Source organism: Euleptes europaea, chromosome 13 (assembly GCF_029931775.1).
Source record: "Euleptes europaea isolate rEulEur1 chromosome 13, rEulEur1.hap1, whole genome shotgun sequence".
Lineage (NCBI taxonomy): Eukaryota > Metazoa > Chordata > Lepidosauria > Squamata > Sphaerodactylidae > Euleptes > Euleptes europaea.
In genome coordinates, this window is record NC_079324.1 from 45951218 (window position 1) to 45974847 (window position 23630).

Consider the following 23630-nt stretch of genomic DNA (forward strand, 5'->3'; position numbering starts at 1 on the left):
TTATCAAAAACAGATTGGATAAGGTTAATGATTGATGGTGTCCAATATTCCTTATTTCCCTACAGCTATTCATCATTTGTATGGATCATTTATTGTATTGTATGCCAATAAAGGTCTTGAATTAAAATCCAGAGGGCTATTAATGGTTTACACCTAAAGATAAAAGGCGTCTTTACTTTGATCCTTTCTTCATACATCTGCTCTTTCTGTTTCAGGTGCAACTCCAGGTGTTGAGCTGCAAGCTGCGCCTCCCGATGCTTCTCCTCTAGCTCCTAGATGCAAAAGATGTAAACATAGCTAAGAATAAGGAAGAGGAAAATGCAAAAAAACAGAAGAAAACACCTATGAAATATATGCATACACACTACCATTTATCAACGTACAATGCCTGGGTCATCAGTTGCAAACTATAAAATGCAAAGTACCCCGAGCGTAAAGTTATCTGAGATTACACAGGAAGCTCGTTTTCTAGGCTGGGACCAAGCAATAGATTTAAACGATGGCACACGACCTTCCTTGCCAGAGGGCAACGTAGCAAACCTCTAGCGGCAGTTCTAGCGTGAAGACAGTAGAGTCCATGTGACGGCTTGGATTAGCCTGGGTGGTAAGCAAGCACATCCCTCATCCTGAGAGCTTCTGATCCCAGCAAAGGAGGGGGACCGCTGTAGACGAATTGTCACATATTAGTGTTTGGTCCTAGTCGGAAGGAAAATGAGAGCAACCTGCCTATATTGTGTGTGTGTGTATAAAGACAACATTGCTATTATATTATTTGAAGTCCAGTTACTTTCAGCGGCAACATCTGTGCCCAAGGGGAATCAGCGAAGCTCCAGCAACCTTGTACCTTATACCTACTTTATTTTATTTTTACCCTGCCCTTTCCCTGCCTAAGAAGGACTCATGGCTGGAAATGGATATAAAAAGTGTCAACTGGTCTTTCATTCATGCTTCCAAGCTGATAGCCCAACGGGATGTTGAATGCAACACAGTTCTCTGTAGAGTGGATGGGGAATTCAGAGGGAGTAAAAATACAGTGGTTCACATGGAGACAAATTTCAAGCCATTTCTCCTTAAAAGAGTAGGTTGTACTGGTTAACTCTTTTTAGTTGCTGCAGCAGCCACACTACCACAGAACTTCGCTGCCTTTGTCATCTCAACATAGAAGAAGAAGAGTTGGTTTTTTAATATGCTGACTTTCTCTCCCTTTTAAGAAGTATCAAACTGGCTTACAATCTCCTTCTCTTCCTCTGCCCACAACAGACACCTTGTGAGGTAGGTGGGGCTGAGAGAGCTCTAAGAGAGCTGTGACTAGCCCAAGGTCACCCAGCTGGCTTCATGTGTAAGAGTGGGGAAACCAACCCAGTTCCCCCAATTAGAGTCAGCCGTTTTTAACCTCTACAACTTACTGGCTCCTTTCTCTTTCAAATTATGACTTATAACACAACTGCTTGTTTCTAAGACAAGGCAAGGACCATTTGCCGACCATCCTGATTTAACCGGCCTCCGGTATTAGGAAGAACTGTGCTGCCAAAAGAGAAAGAGGACACCCAAGGGTAGCTGCTCTTGCTGCCGTACAGCTCTTTTAAAAGAGCAGCCAGTTGCCTCCCCAAGTATTACCAAATGAACCAGCCAACCGTCTCAGTGGGACCCTTCAGACATGAGTCCTAGAAATGCTAAGGCATCATCACAAAAATTAGGTTGTCAGCATCTTGAATAATCAGAACACGTGCTTCTAGGTCACAGTTCACCTTTACCTTTCAAGCAGCAACATTACCCTCTCTAAAACCAGGCTTGTTGCGGGTCCCTGAAAGAGGCACTCTTTTTTTGTAAGACAAAGCCTCAGACCATCCCAAGAAGCTAAAACTGGCTCCTGTGGAAATCATTTGGTAACAGCCTTGACAACAAATGTGGTGCCAAGAGCCCAAACGTCACCTGTACATATGCCAAAGAGCCTTCCATAACATCAAGGAGAGGCTATTTGAAAATGACAGACTCAGAGACACAGATAAACCACTAGATAATTATTCGCCAGCAGCTCCTACTCATCTGCCCCTGTCTCTGTTACCATAGCCACACGCAGCATACACCTACACTCCCTAAAAGCCCAAACAATGCATACTTGGTGATTCGCTTTCAGCATTACTCTTTTTCTCTCATTTTTCAAAAACGCGGATCCTAAAAAAATAAATCACTGAGTTCTTCAGTCACGGGATATTCACTGCTCCTTTCCCCCACAAAACCATATTTATTTGGCGCATTTTTATCCTATCCAGGAAGCTCAGGGCAGCGTAACATTTTTTCTGTGCTTCTTCATTTTATCGTCACAGCTTTCCCCCCTTCACCATGAGGTAGGTTAAGCTGAGAAAGAATAACTGGCCCAAGGTCACCCAGCAAGCATCCGTAGCAGAACTGGGGTTTTAACCTAGATTCCATAGAATGGAGCCGTGGCTCAGTGGTAGAGCATTTGCTCGGCATGCAGAAGGTCCCAGGTTCAATTCCCAGCATCTCCAGTTAAAAGGACTAGGCAAGTAGGTGATGTGAAAGACCTCCTCTGCCTGAGACCCTGGAGAGCCGCTGCCAGTCTGAGTAGACAATACTAACTTTGATGGACCAAGGGTCTGACTCTGTATTAGGCAGCTTCATGTGTTCCATTCCACAGGAATTCTTCAGGCTTCCCAAATGCAGGAACATATTTGAAGAATATCGTCCCTCCTTCATGCTCAACACTGAAGGCTCACACTCTGTACTGCTCACCATATTTCATCCAAGCCTTCAGAAACAATACAGCTAAACCAAGAACAACAACATAGGAAGACAACTGAATGGATTCAGCACACATCAGTTCTCTCAGGCTGAAAAACCATAAGCCAACTTCAACACAAGCTTGTCCTTGAGAGCCAGCATGGTGTAAGTGGTTAAGAGCAGTGGTTTGGAGCGGTGGACTCCGATCTGGAGACCCGGGTTTGATTCCCCACTCCTCCACATGAGCGGTGGATGCTAATCTGGTGAACTGGATTTGTTTCCCCACTCATACACAGGAAGCCAGCTGGGGGACCTTGGGCTAGTCACACTCTCAGCCCCACCTACCTTAAAGGGTGTCTGTTGTAGGGAGGGGAAGGTGATTGTAAGCTGGTTTGATTCTTAAGTGGTAGAGAAAGTCGGCAATTAAAAACCAACTCTTCTTCTTCTCTCCACTACAAATGGTAGAGCCATACTTGTGAGAGGAAGATCCACAGAGAGGACCTGTCCATCAATTTGACTATCTGCAATAACTGCATGAATACTTCACCAGAGCCCACCTCAACAGAAACCAGGCCATCTTTTGTCAGGATCTGGGAATGCAAAGAATTACTATCCCTGGTGCCACAGGATCCAAGTGAATGGCTGCCATTCAGCTGTGAAAGATAACACAGAAGGGTGAGTTCTAAGCCACCCCTTGTGGAACTTCGCATTCACACAGCATCTTCTTCAAATCAGGCCTCAACCAAATCGTGTGAAGGAAGAATCTCACAATCTGTGATTTCCCCGTTTTTTTCTTTTTAAACTTCTAGCAGCCCTGTAAGATTTGAAATGCTCCTATGCCAATTTAGATTGCTCTCCAGAACCATAGCTTGTTTCAGAAACTTGTCTGTGTTATAATAGAACTTCATTTTGACAGTCAGTAACTGCTGTGCTCTATCTCTCCTGTACCGAGATGTCAGGATGTTCCCCGCATTAACTGAATCGAGCAAAGATAATTCGCTATGTTATGAGGCAGCAGTGAAGTTGATTTGTCTGACTGACTCACTGGCTCATTAAGCAAGACGGGCCTTTCCTTTGTCTGTTATATCCTTTCCGACATGAAAACTAATGCTCATCCTTCTACAAGGGCCACTTCAAACACTACAGATTTTCTATACAAAAATGCTTCTTTGTAGGCAAAAGTAGGAATTCACATGCAAATTACTCACGTGTGCTTTTGTGCTTGTGTGTGTGTGTGTGTTAAGTGCCGTCAAGTCACTTCCGACTCATGGCGACCCTATGAATGAAAGTCCTCCAAAATGTCCTATCTTTGACAGCCTTGCTCAGATCTTGAAAATTGAAGGCTGTGGCTTCCTTTATTGAGTCAATCCATCTCTTGTTGGGTCTTCCTCTTTTCCTGCTGCCCTCAACTTTTCCTAGCATGACTGTCTTTTCCAGTGACTCTTGTCGTCTCATGATGTGACCAAAATACGATAGCCTCAGTTTAGTCATTTTAGTTTCTAGGCTTGATTTGATCTATAACCCACTGATTTGTTTTTTTGGCAGTCCACGGAATCCGTAACACTCTCCTCCAACACCACATTTCAAAGGAATCTATTTTCTTCCTATCAGCTTTCTTCACTGTCCATCTTTCACACCCATACATAGTAATAGGGAATACGATGTAATATTGGTGCATGTAGTAGCTCTCAAAGCTCTGTATATATAAGAGTCTTCACAACTTATTCCAGTACAAGTAAACTCAATCTAGGTAGCTTGCCAGATTGATTGGACTGATTGATTTCCCCAAGGAGTCTTGTATTCCCCTTGACCAGCCCACGCCCTTTCAAATTTTAGATGTGCTTCAGTTCAACTAGGGATATAAATTAATTCCTTCCTGAACTACATAACGCAAAATCTTACCAAATCACATGGGCTAGGAAGGAGTATCCAACCCCAGCCTATTGATGCAAGAAAGGCAATAAAAAAATCTTCAGAAAAAGCACATGTTCAGCCTAGGCCATTTATATAAGGACCTATGAAGGAAGGGAAGGAATGGTGCTATAGTATAGCCCAATCTCGTCAGATCTCGGAAGCTAAGCAGGATTGTACTTGGAAGGGAGTCCACCAAGGAAGGCTCTGCAGGGGAAGGCAATGGCAAATCACCTCTGATTCTCACTTTCCTTGAAAGCCCCTTGCTCGAGTCACCGTAAGTCGGCTGTGACTTGATGGCACTGTACATACACAGTTATAGGGAGTTAGACACAGGTCTTGTTTCGACCCAGAATGCATGCCTCATATCAGCCACTTCTTTTATACACAAATGTATGAAGGGTGTTTAAACTTTCAGACTAAGTGTCCCCTTGCAAAAGCTTAACTGACAAGCCTTAGGCTGTTTATGCTCTACTATGTAACCATGGAGGCTCATGGTACAAAAGGGGCGCACATGAATTCTCTAAGGTAAACCCTGACCTTCAAGCCAAGAATGCTTATGTTTATATGTTTTTGAGCTGAAATTATGAATGAATTAAGATCAAAGCTCTATATAATGCTTAGACCTTATAGAGATAATGTAAATAAATGATAAATGTTAGAAATATGATGTGATGGAAAGGATAGATGTATGAGATGTATATCTTTAGTTAAGATGAAATTGTATATTAATCAAAATTATTTTCTCTGCATAATGTTAAAGCACCACAAAGTTCAGAAAAGAGTAATTAAAATGATTAAAACAGTAAGATAGAATCATATATAGAAGAGATAGGAGAAATATAGAGGGTTATATATTTAAGGTATTGGTTTTTCAAAAGTATAAAGCGTAAATTTATAACCTAGAATTATCAGAAATCAGATGGTGGGGAGGTAGATATTTAGTTGAACTGGTAACTATGTTTCGCACCAATTATAGTAGTATGTTGGAAAGAGCAATCTCAGTTTGATATATTATATTGGATTGTGTTTTAAAGTAAAAAACTGTATGGACAGTTATGTATTCTACATATTTTTGTGTCTTTTTTCTGTTTTCTTTGCATTCACTAATATGTAATTTAATTTTTTTTTAAAAAAAAGAACGCTTCTTATGTTGTCATGGAGATGTTGGCTTTGGTCATCTATTGGACTGAATTTTTTTTATCTGAAGGACAATTAGCATAATCTAAAGTAGCAGCTACTCTACAGTAATGCAGGTTCTATTCCCTTCTAGCCTCACTCCATAGTCAACCTTTGCAGTTGAGAGTGACAAAACCTTAGTAGGGGAATGGATATCCTAACACAGACTCACATTTGCTTCCATTCCCGACACCCTGGGGAGGCTTGCAGCTTACCCGCTTCTCTGGCAGCAAATGTTTCGAGGTGGGAACCCCTACCAACCATGAGACCCACCAGGAAAGGGGCCTTTCCCACTTTCCTGAAACATGGGACATATGGCACACTACAGAGCAGTGCTCAGAAGAGCCACATGTGGTTCGCGAGCCACTAAGTATCACTATCCTAACAGAAGCCAACAAGATGCCTGTTTAGAGGTGCCCGCTCACATCCCAGCATCTTCAGATATGCTTGTTCTCCCAGTCTCAAGAAATAGATGCTCATTCCTCTCCTTGGATGCTAAATAAATTCAGCACTGTTGCAGAAAAGATGCACGGGAGAGAACAGATCTCTAACAATTATCTATTATCTTCGGAGAAGAGTTAAGATGACTAATTGTGTCCTTCTCCAACACAGAAGATGCAGCAGACATTGGAACACAGGCACGATTGCCAAGACTTCCCAAGCTGGGCTCTGCAGATTTTATTGTCACAAAACTGAAACACGTGATGGATAAGGAGTTTACGAAACATGCTTTGTTTGATTTGAAAAGCTTCTATTGAGGCAACTGGAATTTTAAATCTCTCTAGCATGGCAAGCTGTAGCACAATAACACATTTGAATGATGTAGCAAAAAGAGTACTCCACCAAGGCCATCCTAGGCTGGAGATGAATACTGGCCTAGCATGCTCGTTTTCTAATTACAAGGGACTGCTTTTATACGGAGAATCATTCAGTCATGTGAACACCAACCTGCAGATTGAAGTGGTACAGCCAAGACACGGGTTGGCCACTCTGGTGAGACTGGACTAAACTGCAAAAATGACCTGGGTTTGTATAATAATAATACAGATCTTTGATTACATGTCAGCAAGAGGGAACAAGAAGAGAGGAGGGCCTCTGGTCCTTCTTTGGCAGCTCCAGCTGTGAGTTACTCATACAGGAACATCCAAAGCCTGAATACTAATACAGGCTTTCATGCATAACTGATTTGCTTTCAGCTGCTAATGAGAAGGAAAGGAGGTTGGACACTTCCTTCCTCCGTGGCAGCAACTGAATCATCTACATCTGCACAAAGACCTCAAAAAGCTGGATGGTCAAGGCCCAAAATCCAAGCACACAAGCACCTGTATGAAGTACCTCTGGTGGTTTTCACCTCTCTCCGGTTGTAAACATTTAGCATCTGAAGTAATTTCAGACAAATGGCTTTTGTATTTAACACTTCCCACCACATCTTATGGAGGCAATGCCTGCTCCCACCACCGCACTCCAATCTCAGAGCCTACAATTTATTTATTTTTTTAGATCGCTACCCACCAGAATTTTATCTGCCATCTGCTGGATCTGTTGAGATTTAGTCTGGATATCTTCTTTCAGTCGGTTCTCTCTGCGTTCCACAGTCTCTAAACGCTTCACTTGGTTCTCCAGAGAATGGCGCCTTTCCTGCCCAACAACCAGGACAGTATCATTGAAGCTAACCAGGTCAGGATGTTCACACAAATAGTCACAGTTCAGACACTTCAAAAGCCCTTCCCGATTACACAACTCTGCTGAATTCTGATAAACAAAGTTTTTGAGTAAAGGCCTCTAAAGAAAAATCTCTGTAGTTGAACATAAAAAAAAATGAACAGGGTGTTCTTTTAAAACGATTCTTTCATTTAACACAAGTTACATTATGCAATTGTCCTCAAAGTTAACATTTTGCTAACCTCTGCTTCAAGCAGTTTCTTTTTCATGCCTTCATTAGAGTCTTCTCGATTCTGCAGTTTCTCCAACTCCTTCTCTGCTCTCTCTTTTGCTTGGCGTATATTCTGAAGGAGCTCAGTGGCCTCCGAGCTGGCTTTCATAGCCTTAAATAAAGAACAGACAGAGTAACAGCCAATGCCTCCATGCATGTTAAAAATGTTAATAAGCTATGACACTCAGCATTTTAGTAACAATTCTATGGGAAGTTTTTAATTCTGCATGTCACTAACTGAACTTGCTATTATGTAAAAACATCAACCTTCAACATGCTGTTCCATGTTGAACTCCATATTTCAACCATGTGCCAGAACATCACTGCTTTATACCATGCCAAACAGCTGTCCAAGCCTTGAACTCACCTTAATTGCTTACAAACACAAGAGGTACACACATTTAGGTGACAACCATAGCTGCTTAAAGGAGAGCCAGCTCAACTACAGGGCAATTAGGCAAACATTTTGACTTACCTTTCAACCAGACCCTCCCTTGTTACACTCACGGTGTTTTGTGGTGACTTCTGCCAGTCCAGTTTGCATGGGGCTAAGGCACCAACAGCCGCCATGCACAGTGGAAGCAGTACGGCAGGAATTGGAAGGGGAGAGGAGGGAGAGGAGATGGCTGATTTGGGGGCTCTTTGGTGCATCTGGGTGGACTATGGCCTAGAGGATTAGACTGTCTTAAACTACACCTGACAAGCCTTTTTTTATTGACTAACCGCAACAGGAAGTGGTCCCATGGAAAACATACTTAACTTTAATGTTCCTCTTTCAGATGAATAAACTCCAAATGAACAATGCATAGCTAATGTTCTACAGGAAAGGAGAGATCTCACTCTTAGAGAGATAACATAACCTTCCAGCTGGACATGAAGCAACCATGTTCCAGCTGGACATGAAGCAACTCCTCAGCCAGCAGAAATGAGCCTCTTCATATCTATTTTGTTTTTTGCTGATTAATGTGACAGGTGCTGTTACTCCTCTTCTCCCAGATTAATGAGCTCCTGCCCTTTAATCCTACCACAAACTATTACTAATTCACTGCTCAACATATCCACAGCAGACAAAGGACTATCAGGACAAAGGATTACTCATTAGTAAGTAATTAAGACCAAAGTATTATCACCAGGCTTAGAGGTTTCTTTGCCATTTCTGAGATTGTTTTTTTTTCCAGTTCTGCAGGCGTCTTTTTGACATAATGACACCACATCTTTATCTGTGTATAGCGGGAACCAATAACAGCAGTTCATAGTTTCACCTCTATTCGTTGTAGAAGAGGGTTCAAAACAAAGCACTTTTATGTTTTTTAGCTAACTGAACGCTTTAGAAATGCTTTATTTATTGTATGATGTTTTTATTGTTGATTTTATTTCTTTTAGCATTGTATTATGTATTTGTAAGCTGCCTTGAGCCTGGGAAGGACCAAACCCAAAGTCTTCTGGGGCAATTAAAATCTAAGCTACTATCCAGTTAGCAAGATGTGATTCTCTGTTTCTAAAGATGAGATGAGGACCGAGGACCTTTCTTAATCTTAGCTTCCAGGTTTATATGGAAAGCCTAGCTTTTAAGAACTGTATTTTAAGTTCTACAACAGTTTACATCAATATACATAACAAATGTTACTATGAAGGTGCTCAGATAGGAGATTATGTGCAAGATCAGTGTCGAGGTAAGAGTCCCTGGCTCTCCTATTCTCCCCTGGCCTTGATGGAAGTTCGTGAGAAAGGGGCTCTGAGGAAGACCTAGTGTGTGGCAGCTTTCTCTTCTCCCTCTGCCTTTTCTTCATCGAGATCAGGGTGGCATACTTGGAGCTGTGCCGATTTACACAACAGTTCTATGAAGCACATTAGGAAGAGAGATGAGTGGCTCTCCTTGGGTCACCTGATGAGCATGGACCACCAGGGATGCCCAAGTTCCCCCAGCCTGAACCCCAACACACTTCCCATCACAATGGCACTCTGCAAGTCTCATGAAGTCCAAATTTAGCACCTCATTAGTGCTAAGCACACACCAAGGTTGTTCATGTTTAGGGGCTGGAACGAAGAGGTTTCACAACACACACTTCTAGAATAAACACACACTATTACCCACAAGTTATAATTTGGCGCCCACCCCATTCATGAAAACTATATCCAAATTAAGCCGCCGCAATCTGTTGCTGCCTCAAGGTTCAATATATTTTTGCAATGCGCAGCCCTCGATGCTGAAAAACCCACACCTGTGCAGTATATGCCTGATGCGGTCTTTTAAAAGTAACTTTCTATTGAATATTCCAATTCTGGCTCTGCTTCGTTTTTAAAAATAAACATGGATGATATGTTGTGAAGAGGAGAAAGCACTGAGATCATCACGATTTCAGATTCCAGCCCCCCCCCCCTTTCTCTCTTTCCTATCCACAGTACTATGACTAATTCTGTTTTGGAACATGAAACATTGTTCCTCTCTCCCCTGCATTACGACTTGCAGGAAAGTCTAAGGAGGAGATGTATTCATGCAGTTTATACATCTCTAACTTTTAACCACCAAAGCAAAACTGATTTTCATAACTACTCATAATCAAACTTTTACCTTTGTCAGCTTTTCCTGTAGCTCTTGGATTTTGACCTGTTGCTCTGCATTGATCTACAACAGGAAACAGAAGAAAAAATGGGAATTATGAGGCAGATTTAATTTGATGTCTCTTCCCAGTTAAAGGTTTCCTCCATCTCGGTCCAATGATTAAGCAATCCTCTACTCTCTTACACTATCTTAGATCAATGTTTCCTAACTGGCACTTCCTAACCCTCAATGATTTCTTAGAAGGAGTCCAGATCATTCCAGCTGGGCCAGCAAATATATCACATTTCTATTTTTAAGGTAAAAAGGATGGAAGACATTTGGGAATCTAGAGCATTCAGTTATTTTTCTGCCAATAAAACATTGTATGGTAATAATACAGGGGTCCAAGCTCTTATTTGCATTATTAAAAAGACTAGAGACCTCCAAGAAGTTAGAATCAGAGTTGGAAGGGACCACCAGGGTCATCAAGTCCAACCCCCTGCACCATGTTCTGGGTGGCTATTTAAAATCAACCTCTGTATTTCTGCCCTTTTCTCTGTGGTAGCTCCTAACTATGGGTCACCATTTTTCTTTGCCCCCACCCCTTTTCCAACCCTCACCAACTCCTCCTATAATTTTTCTGAGCATTCCTTCTTTCCACATGTTTCCTTAGGCCCTTATATTTGACCTGTACTTTGGCAGGATCTGAGCAACCCAATCCACTGCAGACAGAAGCTTTTTTGCCTTCTCCACCCCTCAAGATATTAGAGCAGCTCAACATCTTCACTACCACCAAAACTCTTCAGCGGCCTAAGGCTGCAACTTCAGCAGATCTGTATACCACTATCCTAGAGACGGCAATTCAGCTCAGCAAGTTGTTTCATGTACATTTCAATCCCTGCAGACCTAAATCAATTCACAAAGTGACTTTTATTATCATGGAAGAGTACAGCCTTACCATGGCATTTTAATTAAGTTATACTTCACGCTGTGCCTCAGTGAGTGCTGTCCTTTATGCAAATCAACCCTATAGTCTTACTGCATTGGGGTGGGGGGTAGGGGAGAACTCAAGAGACAATGGATGAGGCATCCAAGAGATGCTTCAACCTCCCCCTGCCCCAGTCAAATTCACAGTTCGGGGCTGCAGTCGGACCCCACATCTCTTCTGAATACACAAGTAGCTGGGATAGCTTGGAGAACCTTTGAACAATAACATTTCAAACACCAGCTGTGGACTCTTCTGGAAAAAAGGGAGGATCTCACTACAACTCTCCATGTTTTTGCAAGCCTGGCACGAGTTCTTAAATGAGTGGGAGTTTTTCCATGCTGTCATTGTTATTGTTAATACGGTTTTATGTTTTGTCAGCTTTGACTTTTTTAAACTGCCTCGAATGGGGCAGAAAGACAACATATCTATATTTCTAAAGTAGATAATTGTATGCCGGTTTTCATTGAATGATTCTATTCCTGAAGTCACTTTAAAGGTGGCGGAATTTTTGATGAAGTTGTCAAAACTAGGACCAAAGTTTAAACTGTATTTAAACTGAAAATGAATGGACAGAGAATTTTGTGCACTGCTAGTGTTATGTTTCTGGGTATATGTCAATAAAGGTTGATTGGATTGAAAGTAGATAATTAATTTGGTCTGTGGTATGACGTGAACTGTAGTAGTGAGGAGGAAGGGGCAGAACTCATGCCACACAGGCCGGAACAGACAGAACTCTTCCTCCCAAAACTACACTCTGCTGCTTGTTCACTGTAGGGCCCATAGACATAAAAAAGGCCCAAAAGTACATCCAAATAACTAATCCATTTGTTTCTCACTTCCCTGTTAACTTGCTCCTAGGGACAAGTCCATGTTTTTATACTGTTAGGGCTCCTGGTGCCTTTAAAAGCTGCATGACTAGAAGCTTAACAGGTGCAGCTTCTTCCACCACTGCCTCTCCACACTTGGGAATAGCTGCAGCTATTACATTTCTGCCTGTTGTGCAGCTTTTAAACGCACAAGGAATCCCTGCCAAAGAAGAAGGCATCATCCGTGCTAAACCAACTCCTGAGCTTAATGGCTCGTCCTCTTCTCCCTGCATTTTAAGCTGGAAAGTGACCTGTGAATGTTCTAAACCATTTCAGGCATTGAAGAACTCTTGCCAAAAGAGCAAGTTGGGTAGGAGGCCATTTGTGTGTTCCAGCTCTCCATGTAATTTGGGTAGTATCAAAACAAACCCAATCCCTGTTTTTTGACCTACTGCTTGCTATGCCCCTTTCCTCCAACAGAGGTTTGGCCTCTTTTTTTTCTTTTTTTTAACGGACCTGCTGTTATGTCTTTAACTGCCTGCCACCCAGATATTTAGCAGATGATGTTGCTTTCTAGCACTGGTATTCAGAAATTTTGCCCTTGGGGAGGGAATTTCCCAAGTTCTACTATAGCAGTTGTAAAAATCTTTCTGTGTTGCGTTTTGGGGGAGTGGTTTCATGGAGCTTTGGGGTGTTCTTGGGGGGGTGGGTTAAAAATTGTCAGAAATTTTCTTCTGAACTTGCTACAACAGTACAACTCCTTGGCTTCCTGGACCACAGTACTCCTTACTTGTTCCTTCTTTCCAGCCATCAGCTCCTTTCCAGCCACTTGATCATTGCACCTCAAGCACTTATCATGCCTGTTTCAGAGTATATTTGCTACACCGTGTATCCCTTTAGCCATCCTCTTACCGCTCCTATCTCCACCATCCTTCCATCAGTACCAAACCCACTTGTCTCTACAGTCATCCCCTTTCACTAACTTGCCTGTCTCAGCTCCTTGTCCCCTCTGCCCTCGACCTTCTACCTATGCCCTTCCCTCAGATTCCCATTTTTCTCTACATTGCTCCCGTGACCTCTTACTTTAGCCACTTAGCCTCTAGACTCCCTGCTCAGCATGCCCACTTTATGATGTCTCCCTGTCAGCTTTTTACTCCTCCATCTGCCTAATTAGCCGACACAACTTCTCCTGTCCCCAGAATTGTCTGAGGATTTTCCTGTCAACTTGTAAATATTCAGCACTTCCACTCACAATGTCTGCAATGTCATGAACATTCTAAGACTGGCAAATATGTCTGTGATTCCTTCAGGACCCTGCATCAGCTCAGCCAATAGAAGCCTGAAGTGTTGTTACTACTGCACTGAATGACTGCTTAGATTTTCTCCTGATACCTTAAATCCACACATTACAATAAGGACCACATGGGTTGGCTCTGCTTTAAAGTAAAAATGACCAATTAAACGAACAGGTCATGCCGGGGTTTCCTGCAGAAAGAGAATGACATACAGAAAACGATACCTTCTCCAGTTTGGAATACAGCTCTCCTACTTCAGTTTTGCCTTGATCTTTAACCTTTAACATAAAAGATTGAACAAAACATACAGTTCAGCAATAGGACTCATGCAATGAAGTCTAAACAGTCTCCCGGTTTAAAAGATGCCCCCGTCTGTGTTTTCCAAATAAGCATTAAAATGACAGTTTTCAGAGGGCCATGAAGTGCTTTTTAAATTAGTGGCATTCAAAACAAATTAACAGGTTAAAAATAAAATTGCTAGTTACAAACCACCTATAAACTTGTCAGTACATCCACATTGAGTTGCATTATTAACAGAGGAAGAGGTGAAATTGTCAAGAGTGGTTAAAATGGATTTGTTCCCTTTATAAAGCACACAAACATCTAGCATAAAGGCATATGTTATAATTAACTTGTACAGGGCTAGGAGAAAGAAATTTGTCTCTTTCCCCATAATAAGCAGGCCAAGAAATCTGTCTAGCCAAAAAAGAGAAATGCAGAATGTTTTCCTAGAATAGCATCAAATGGCTTTGCCAGATTTATTCAGCTCTCACTTAAGAAATTCTACCACACAGATGTATTTTCTATCTCATTCTGATCTATTATTTCATTAATTACTGGGGGGAGGGAGAGTAAACCCCACCAAAGCCACTCTTTGCAACCAGGGCTTGTGCAAAGTAAATGTACACAACATTTGACTAATTTGTATATATTGGTTGCAAAACGTGTGGAGTTGCCAAAATGAATTCCAAAATAGAGAATTCTAGATCCCTGACCTTAACTACCTTCTGGAGCCTGTTGTGACATTCTGTGGCTTTACGTTTGAAATCTTCAGCAGCCAATCGAGACTCTCTCAACTCAGATTCATAAAGATCGCTCCGTCTGCGAGCTGAAATAAGATCCTCTTCTAACTGATTCATCATCAACTTCATCTCTTCTACCTGGGCTTGATATTCCTGTAGAAAGAAAGGGCTGTTACATGGTTCAGAAAGCACAATAGGGAAAAAACCCACCAGCTGTATAAAAGTGTACACAGAACCAACATAAGGCCTCCTCACATTACTTTTTCAAACGCACAGGTTACTGTAAAAGTCTTTTGTTTTTTTAAAAAAAGCACACAAAAAGCACCAAGAGCTTTTACACTGAGTGAATATCCTGGATTTATTCCTGGCATTGTGAAGACTGGCAACTGCAAGCTAGGTCATCTATCACCAGCCATTCTGCTCCTCAGCAAGCCACACATACCTGTTCTTTGATTTCTTGCAGCTTCCTGCTCTGTTCTCTGATATCGTGAAGGAGCTGCAGTGCCTTGTCATCCTCTTGAGATACTTCCATCCGAGCCTGCTCCAGACTTCGCTTTAAACTCTGGAAAGTGCAATGTTTAATACATAGACCACTTTGCATAATGCTGTACCAAGGAAAACATTTTCAGTTAAAGATGAAACAAACAGCAACCTCGCAATCCCTTAGACGATTGCAACCTTTTGCAGTCTCACTCAGAGTATCAGCCAGTTCTCACTGCAGGCTGCATTTTTAAAAGCTACCTGAAATAGAACACATACAAAAGTACTAGCCTTCCTGTACCAAGTGGAGATGGGCCACAGCTCAGTAGTGGAACACATGTTCTGCTCACAAAAGATCCCAAGTGTAATCCTTGCCGTCTCCAGCTGTATCTGGGAAAGACTTCTGCTCAAAACCTTGGAGAGACTATAGCCAACCCACAGTAGATAGCATTGAGCTATATAAACTGACTGTGTGAAACTGCTGGACAGTTTGTATACACCTGCGTTAATGCTGTACTAGTAACATGGTCAATTCCGCACGCTTATCACTGCCACAACCAAAGAATTGCCTGTAAGTAATTGCTACCTTATTTCGGATCCAGCCACGAAGAAAACCCCAAGCACAATATTCCCTATTGTCTTCTGCCTGCAAGACTCAAGGTGAATTTCCTTTGCCTGGTCTGTCAGGCTGTCACCTCTATAGCTAATTAATAAATTAAACCCATGTAACAGACTTTGCAAATTAACCACCTCTATTTAATTAGACAGCCATCCTTCTTACGTTCTCTCTGCCATATGCCCCATTAATAAAACCGCAGAACACAAAGTTCTTAGACCAACAGCAGTGGGTAACTGCAGGAGAACAGGTAGAGGCTCACACTGCATTCTGTGATGTAGGTAGCCAGGTCCTGTTCAAGGAGGGAGCGCTGGGTCTCGGAGGCTTTCAGTTCCACCTCCTTTTGGCTAAGTACAGCCTCCACTTCTGACACTCTGCGGTGCAAGCGCGTCATTTCCTGCTCCATCTGCAACAAACATTGAAAGGTTTAAAGTGCTTTCCGAGGTTCTATCAGCCAACATTTTCAATGTATGACTTGGTAGGAAAGATGTCTCTAAGAGAGACCAAACTAAAATTCTTTTAAAATTCAAATACCATTGTTTCTGCTCCTGGGAATTCACAGTTCCTTCGCAAGGAAAGGCAGTAAGTCTAAGTCACCCCATTCATTCAAGCCGTTTGTTCACAATCAGTCATTCTTCGAACCCCAGTTAGCAAAGTAGCCACAATCATTTTTTCACCTGATTTTTTTTTCCAGAGATGTGTCACTTTAGCTTTATCCCAAATCCATCTTGGACCATAGGAGGGCTCTCCCCCATGTCCTTCTAATGAAGCAGAGGTCAAGTCCAGAACAGAAAAGAGAAATAACTGCACACTAAGCCCCTCAAAAATCAGAGTTTTGAATGGATCCCCGTGAGTTCTCTTTGAGCAACAGTTAGAACGTGTTCACTGTAATCAATGAAGTGGCAAAAGTTACATAAAGCAGAAACTGAAGAACTAGGAAAAGACTTTGCAGCACTCAAAATAGAACCAGAGCAGCTGAGCATCTGATGAAGAAGAAATGCCACCTGTTGGAAGCCGCCACCGTTGATGCCGGGCTAATAAAAGATCTAGACAGAATCCAGAGTTTCCTTTTGTTAACATTAACTGAAGTAGAGTAAGGCATGGCCTAAACTCCTCTCCATTTAACTGATGAGGAAACTGTTCCACCGAAGCTGTGAACTCAACAGTAGCATCCGGCAGGTCCTTTGGAATGCACTGGTTGTAGATCCCGGGAGCAAGGACGGAGGCCGACCATGTAAATAAATACCTTGTGGCACTTATCCTGGGTGTCTTGCAGCTCTTTGCTCTTAAGAAACAGTTTCTTTTCCATGGAGCTAACCTTGGCTGGAGAATCCAAACTCAAAGCTGACCTGAAAGAAACCACAACGATGTATGAATACAGGCACAGAAGCTACAAGAGTCCCCAGCCAGAACAAGCAAGGCTTCCTGGTAAAAACAGGTATGCCACCATCAAAAAAGCCAAGCCAATCTGTGTCATTGTTAAGCATCACGTAGAGATGCCTTTAAGAGAAAAGTTGTTATAATTTGTACAACACCCATCAAAGAATATAGCACTTTAGTCTTCAAAACATGAATCCCTTACAATAACTAACTTAGAAGCCAGACAAAGGAAGAGGTGGGAAAGATGTGAAAAAGTATTGATCAGAACAGCAGCAGGCGGAATTCCTAAGCACTAAGTACACTCTCAGAGAACATTATATAAGCCCAATCTTAAAACCCTTTTACCAACTTGCACACAATTTGATAAAGCACTACGAGAGTAAAGTGGGTACACTTGTACTCAGGAAAGAAAACTCCACAAACCCGCAACGTGGCTTGGGAAAGAATCAGATACCATTTGAAAAAGGGGAAAGATCTACATTACAGAAATATCCTGAAGTTTCTTTATTTACATCTTCACATCATCCTATCCTAAAAGCCAATAGCAAAGTAGCAACCATTAACGTTTGAGATAAAATAATTTTACAATACTAAAAAGTTTTCCAGATTTTACCCTTCTGCTCCCAAATCTGATATGATAAAAAGGACAATGACATAAATTGCTGGAAACAAATTCCAGGCAGTTGGTTGACCTGACAGATGTAGCTGCTGAAACACATGAAAGCTTATTTGGCTCTCTGCAAGACTGGAACATAAAAATTTCCATCCTCTAGAAATTTGAAATATTTTCAAAACCTGAACTATGCACCGTAGGGCACATTAAAAAGGGCAAAGACTGCTTCTCCTCCCTCCTCCACCTACGCTTAAGTCCACCATAATTTTTTTTTAAAGAACAAAACCTCAATCACAGCAGCACAAAACCATTTAACTAGGCAATTAGTGAACTGCTGGTAGATCCCTGGAACGAGGAAGGATGGGCTTGCCACGTGGCAGTTTTAATAGCAAGCGTTTGCTACTCTAAGAGATTGCGGATATACAAAAAAGAGCAAGGAACAAGCCCAAATTCTGGGGTACACAAAAATGCCTGCCAGCTTACTATCAGCAAATGGTTTTTTTTTAATCTGTGAGAAGCCCCCAAGAAAGAAAGGACTCCCCACAGTCTTGCACAGACTTTGGAAAGCAGTAAGATGTCCTGCTGGTTTTTGAGCAACTCCAAAGCACAGCAAGACATCAGGCAAAGCCCCTCCCCCTTTTTCCTGACTCTGAAGTAATATGGGAGTTATTAGAATCATAGAACTGGAAGGGACCACCAGGGTCATCTAGTCCAACCCCTTGCACAATGCAGGCAATTCACAACTACCTCCTCCCCACACTCCTAGAGACCCCTACTCCATGCCCAGAAGATGGCCAAGATGCCCTCCCTCTCATGAACTGCCTAAGGTCATACAATCAGCATTGCTGACAGATGGCCATCTAGCCTCTGCTTAAAAACCTCCAGGGAAGGAGCACTTACCACCTCTCAAGGAAGTCTGTTCCACTGAGGAACTGCTCTGTTAGAAAATTCTTCCTAATGTCTAGACGGAAACTCTTTTGATTTAATTTCAACTCGTTGGTTCTGGTCTGATCTTCTGGGGCAACAGAAAACAACTCGGCACCATCCTCCATATGACAGCCCTTCTGGTACATGAAGATAGTTATATTCCCTCTCAGTCTTCTCCTTTTCAGGCTAAACATACTCAGCTCCTTCAACCTTTCCTCATAAGACTTGGTCTTCAGACCCCTCACCACCTTTGTTGCCCTCCTCTGGACACATACCAGCTTGTCTACATCCTTCTTAAATCACAGTGCTCAAAACTGAACACAATACTGTAGGTGAGGTCTAACCAGAGCAGAGTAAAGAGATACCATCACTTTGCGTCATCTGGACACTATACTTCTGTTGATGCAGCCCATGAGTAAGGCTCGGAAAGCATGCAACAATATTGAGATTTATGCAATCTGATGTCCTGGCTCTAAGATTTATATAGGTTTTACTTATATAAAAGAGAAAAAGAATAGGAAAACACAGAAGCAATAACCAAACTAATAGGACAGGTACACCCTTATTGAAACTTTTGTAGGTGCACCCACTGCCAAATCTCTCTAGAGGTGCAGGCTTTTCAAGGATAAAGAATCTCCACATTTTGTCATAAAATTAACTCTCGGCATCTCAGTTGGAAGCTGGACATAAGAGTTTGTCATCTGGAAATGCTTACAAGAGCCCTTCGGGAATGGATTCCCCACCTGTAACAAGTTGTGATATTGTTGAAGCAGAAAAATGTTTTTAAAGGGACTCAACTCCTTGGTGCCAGGTTGCCATGCCTCCTAGTATTTTTGCCACACAGGAACCCTTTTATTTCTTATTGTCTCTTAAACTGGCCGCCACTACTCCCAACAGCTCTTTCTCACTCCAACTTCCTTCCCCCCAGCTGTAATCAGAGGGGCTCCAACCATCCTCTAACAATGAAGATGGGGAGGAGCTTCCTGAAGCTAGTCAAGTCCTTCCAGTCTCAGCTGGGAAGAGGGGGGGGGGCTTGATAAGAGTTGTCAGGAGCAAGGGCAACCAAGCTAAGAGACAAAGGGTTGAATTTGAATCCCTTTGTCTCTTAGCTGGTTGCTGTTGCTCCCTCCATTCACTTTACAAAGTTCTTCCCTATCCTCACTGTTGGGGTTAGATACTCATGGCATTAAAAGGCATAACATAGCATTCATATTGTATTCATGCATCTTGAATAATGGGAGCTGGAGGTGTATATCTTGAGAACAGCATCCTTGAGATTCTAACACCCCCTTGTGCATATTTGTAAATCAACCTCTGGGTCCTACTTGTTTGTGTGTGGGGTTTTTTAACCGTTCTTTATAATTAGATGTTTTATATCTGGGTTAAATGTTAGCTTTCTGTTGTGGAGATGAAAATAATTACGCCTGTATTCATTTATATACTATAGCACTTTCCCCAAAGCATTAATAGAATTACACAAAACTGTGAAAGTGGGATTGGGCTAAGTTTTTTGCTATCAATAATTACAAAACATGGTAATGAAAATATGAAGCCCTGAAGGCTGAACAATTATTCTTGATCCTACATTTTTGGGCTGGCTCCTAGATCCAAAGAAAATTTGTAACGCTTGGGACAGTTTGAATAATTGTTCTTATTATGAAAAGTATTTGACAGTCTTCTACTTAACAGATATGGAATAAGATGTTACAGAGGAATAACTGGAATACACTTTGCTATTTTAAGAGACTGACAGCAGCCAATATTATACTTTTTTTAGTTTTTAAAAGTGCAATGTATTCTTTTTAAGAGACAACTGGAAAAAAACACTGAAAAGGCATTTTTGTATTCTTACTAGTTAATAACCTTAAGAGAGCAATGGCTCAGGATGCATCAGTTAACTTAAAAAAAAACCCTAATTTTTTACTTTACATCTTTGACTTTGATTTTTTACTTGACACCTTTGAGAGAGCCAGTGTGGCGTAGTGGTTAAGAGCAGTGGACTCTGAACTGGAGAACCGGGTTTTATTCCCCACTCCTCCACATGAGCAGCGGAGGCTAATCTGGTGAACTGGATTTGTTTCCCCGCTCCTACACACGAAGCCAGCTGGGTGACCTTGGGCTAGTCACAGCTCTCTTAGAGCTCTCTCAGCCTACCTACCTCCCAGGGTATTTGTGGTGGGGAGGGGAAGGGAAGGTGATTGTAAGCTGGTTTGAGTCTCCCTTAAGTGGCAGAGAAAGTCGGCATATCAAAACCAACTCTTCTTCTTCTGACTAGTCTCTGAGGACAGCCAAAACCTGTGACCTCTGCCCATATGATGCATACTGCTTCTCTAGGCAAGTAGGTGATGTGAAATACCTCTACCTGAGCCCCCGTAGAGCTGCTGCCGGTCTGAGTAGACAATACTGACTTTGATGGACCAAGGGTCTGATTCAGTAGAAGGCAGCTTCATGTGTTTATGCCCCCCCCCCAATATCCTGTTTATATTTTGAAGTTGAGCACACTGAAGTGCAACTCCTAGGATTTCTGCCCAAGCTGTCTCTATTCCTACTCTTCTCTGGCACTGCTAGAGGTTCTTCTGAGGGCTTTTTCACATGAGTTTTTTTTCCATTAGTTCCGTTCCAATCTTTTTCTGGAAGCTCATTTTGAGTCAGCTTTTTCTTCCTGCATTATGTTTCTCTCTGTTCTCTTTGCCCTACCCACTCCCACCTACCTCCAGCACACTTTACAATCTTTGGACTGTCATCATTGTTAAACCATACCCCCTCCTTCCCCCAACCTGTTTTCAGTTTTAAATTTAAAAAAAAGCCCTAAAATATTTATATGTGGATGAAATGTTGTAAAGACAGCTTAAGCAGGTTCTCTGAATTCCCAGCTTTCATTTTTTTTAAAAAAAAGCAAGTCTCTATCCCTTTCCCTTGCCGAGATATTCCTTTCCCCTTATATCTTGGCAAGGGAAAAGGCTAGAGACTTGCTTTTTAAAAATGAAAGCTGGAAATTCAGAGAACCTGCTTAAACTATCATTACAACACTACATTGATATATCAATATTTTAGGGCGCTTTTAAAAAAGACAAGGGGGTGATGTGATGCCACCAATTATGACAGTACCCTCCTTTGAAAATCCTCATTATTTAGCACATGTGAAGAAGAAAATAGACTGATTCCACAACTGTGAAAATTAACAGGGAGGGAAGACATGCAGAACAACTGTGCCCAAACCAATTCCAATGCTTCTGGATCGACTATCAAGAAAATCAGGAGTAAATCTAACACGTGGGAAAGGTCTGATTCTCATTGGCTGCCCACAATTTCACAGACTTGGGAATCAAGCAACGATCTTTGACTCCTCCCAGACATATCCTTCCCCCCTTCTCTTACGTCCTCTTAAAACTCTTTTGCGCCATCTGGTAACTTCCAACTTACAGGCAATTCTCACTTTCTCTGTGTTGAATGTTTTGCTCCATGGATTCAAAGTGCCACAACTAATTCTCCTTTGGCATTCCCATCCACCAGTCTTTGTCTGACTGTTCTCACCAACCAACTCTGAGCTTTGGATTTTTGTTTTTATAGATTTTTACCCTCAATTATCCCCCCCCCCAATTACTCTCCTTATCACGCCTGCCAACCCACAAAAGCTCACCTTTGGCTCCTAACCTCTTCCCCTCGTCTCAAGTGCTGTTCCCCATGCCTGGAACAGCTTTTCTATCTGCAGTCATCTGCAACTCAAGTCACTGCAAATTAAGGGGCTTGAGCTTTGTGGAAACTGACAGCATGAAAAAGTGTGTCTAAATGTATGCGTTATGGATGTCTTTTCTTTTGGCTGAGATCCTAAAAGCTCATACTGAAAAGACAAATTCAGTGAATAGCAATAGTGAAGATCCAATAGAAAGGCATAGGAAAGTAAGCAGATGCATTTAGGACTGGGCTATTAGTCTGTCAAGTTCCTTGGAGCACAAACTGCCCTATTTCTTCTCCCAAGTACACAGAACTAATTAAACACTTTGTAAAGAAGCAGCTGATTGAAGTCACCACTGCTGGCTGTACTTGTTTAAGTACTGGCCCATCTCTGTATCCCATATAATCCTTTTCATATTTAATATCACTTCCATAGAATATAATATGCATCGAAAGCCAGCCAGGGAGGAAGCTTCTCAAAGGCAACCTAATTGTTTTTAAATGTCTTCCATTTAATAAGCTTTTGCCACTTGTTTTCCTAAACATTCCAGAATGAATTAGGCACATGCTGCAAACATATACTGGAAACAAGGAGACATCCCTTGGTAACTTCTAGTCTAGTCTACTGCAATGCACTCGATGTGGGGCTGCCCTGCCCAGTAGGTTCAATGGGTCCAGAAAATGGTAGCACAATTGTTAATAGGTACTCATAGTTGGGACCATATCATATTCCAGTGTTAAGAGAATTTTGCCAGATCCCAGTTTGCTTTTTTGCCAAAATCAAGTCCCTAAACAACCTGAGGAAACCATCTTCTCCCATAGCAGCCACCTCAGGTTTTAAGATCTTTAGATGGGATTGCACTATTGGTAAACAATTTTTTCCAATCAAACATCTTTTTACAGTAATGGTACCTAGTACACGTGGAATGCTCTTCCCCTTGAAATCCACACTAATGACTTACTGGCAGATGTTTAGAAAATTGGTTGTTTCAATGGACCTTTGGCAAATAGTTTCAGTTCTGTTTGCTGTACTTTTTTTGGCAGTCTTTTAAAGTTTTTTAATGGATCTGAACTGTTTAAATAATTTTTTTATTGTTTCATTGCTTTTAGATGGCGTAGTTTTAATTGTTCATAAGCTGCTTTATAGGTCTGCTTTCAAGCAGAAAGTCTGTGTAAAAAAACATTAATACACAAATAAAATAAATTAGGTAGCTAATTAAAAGATTTGCCCAGAATCCTGCCAGAGGTTGTCAGATATGAACATTTTCTGTAATTTCAACTTGGACACTGATCAACCAGAGTTATTAGCTCAAGGCCTGTGAATATATTAAAATTCACAGAAGTATATAAATTATACTTCTAGGAAAAGTTGAGGGCAGCAGGAAAAGAGGAAGACCCAACAAGAGATGGACTGACTCAATAAAGGAAGCCACAGCCCTCAATTTGCAAGATCTGAGCAAGGCTGTCAAAGATAGGACATTTTAAAGGGCTTTCATTCATAGGGTCGCCATGAGTCGGAAG

At 41.8% G+C, this 23630-nt stretch overlaps 1 protein-coding gene across 1 annotated transcript in view; it reads right to left on the reverse strand.

Moving 5' to 3' along the window:
- The window catches only part of CIT (citron rho-interacting serine/threonine kinase), a 114245-nt gene that overhangs the window by 57267 nt on the left and 33348 nt on the right, over positions 1–23630 (reverse strand). Inside the window, exons 10-18 of the mRNA XM_056858944.1 lie at positions 16761–16863; positions 15777–15920; positions 14861–14980; positions 14401–14571; positions 13621–13674; positions 10338–10391; positions 7737–7877; positions 7345–7470; positions 177–272 (exon numbers count right to left, since the gene is read on the reverse strand). Of these exons, the coding sequence (XP_056714922.1) occupies positions 177–272; positions 7345–7470; positions 7737–7877; positions 10338–10391; positions 13621–13674; positions 14401–14571; positions 14861–14980; positions 15777–15920; positions 16761–16863 (1009 nt within the window). The remainder of the gene's footprint in view (positions 1–176; positions 273–7344; positions 7471–7736; positions 7878–10337; positions 10392–13620; positions 13675–14400; positions 14572–14860; positions 14981–15776; positions 15921–16760; positions 16864–23630) is intronic.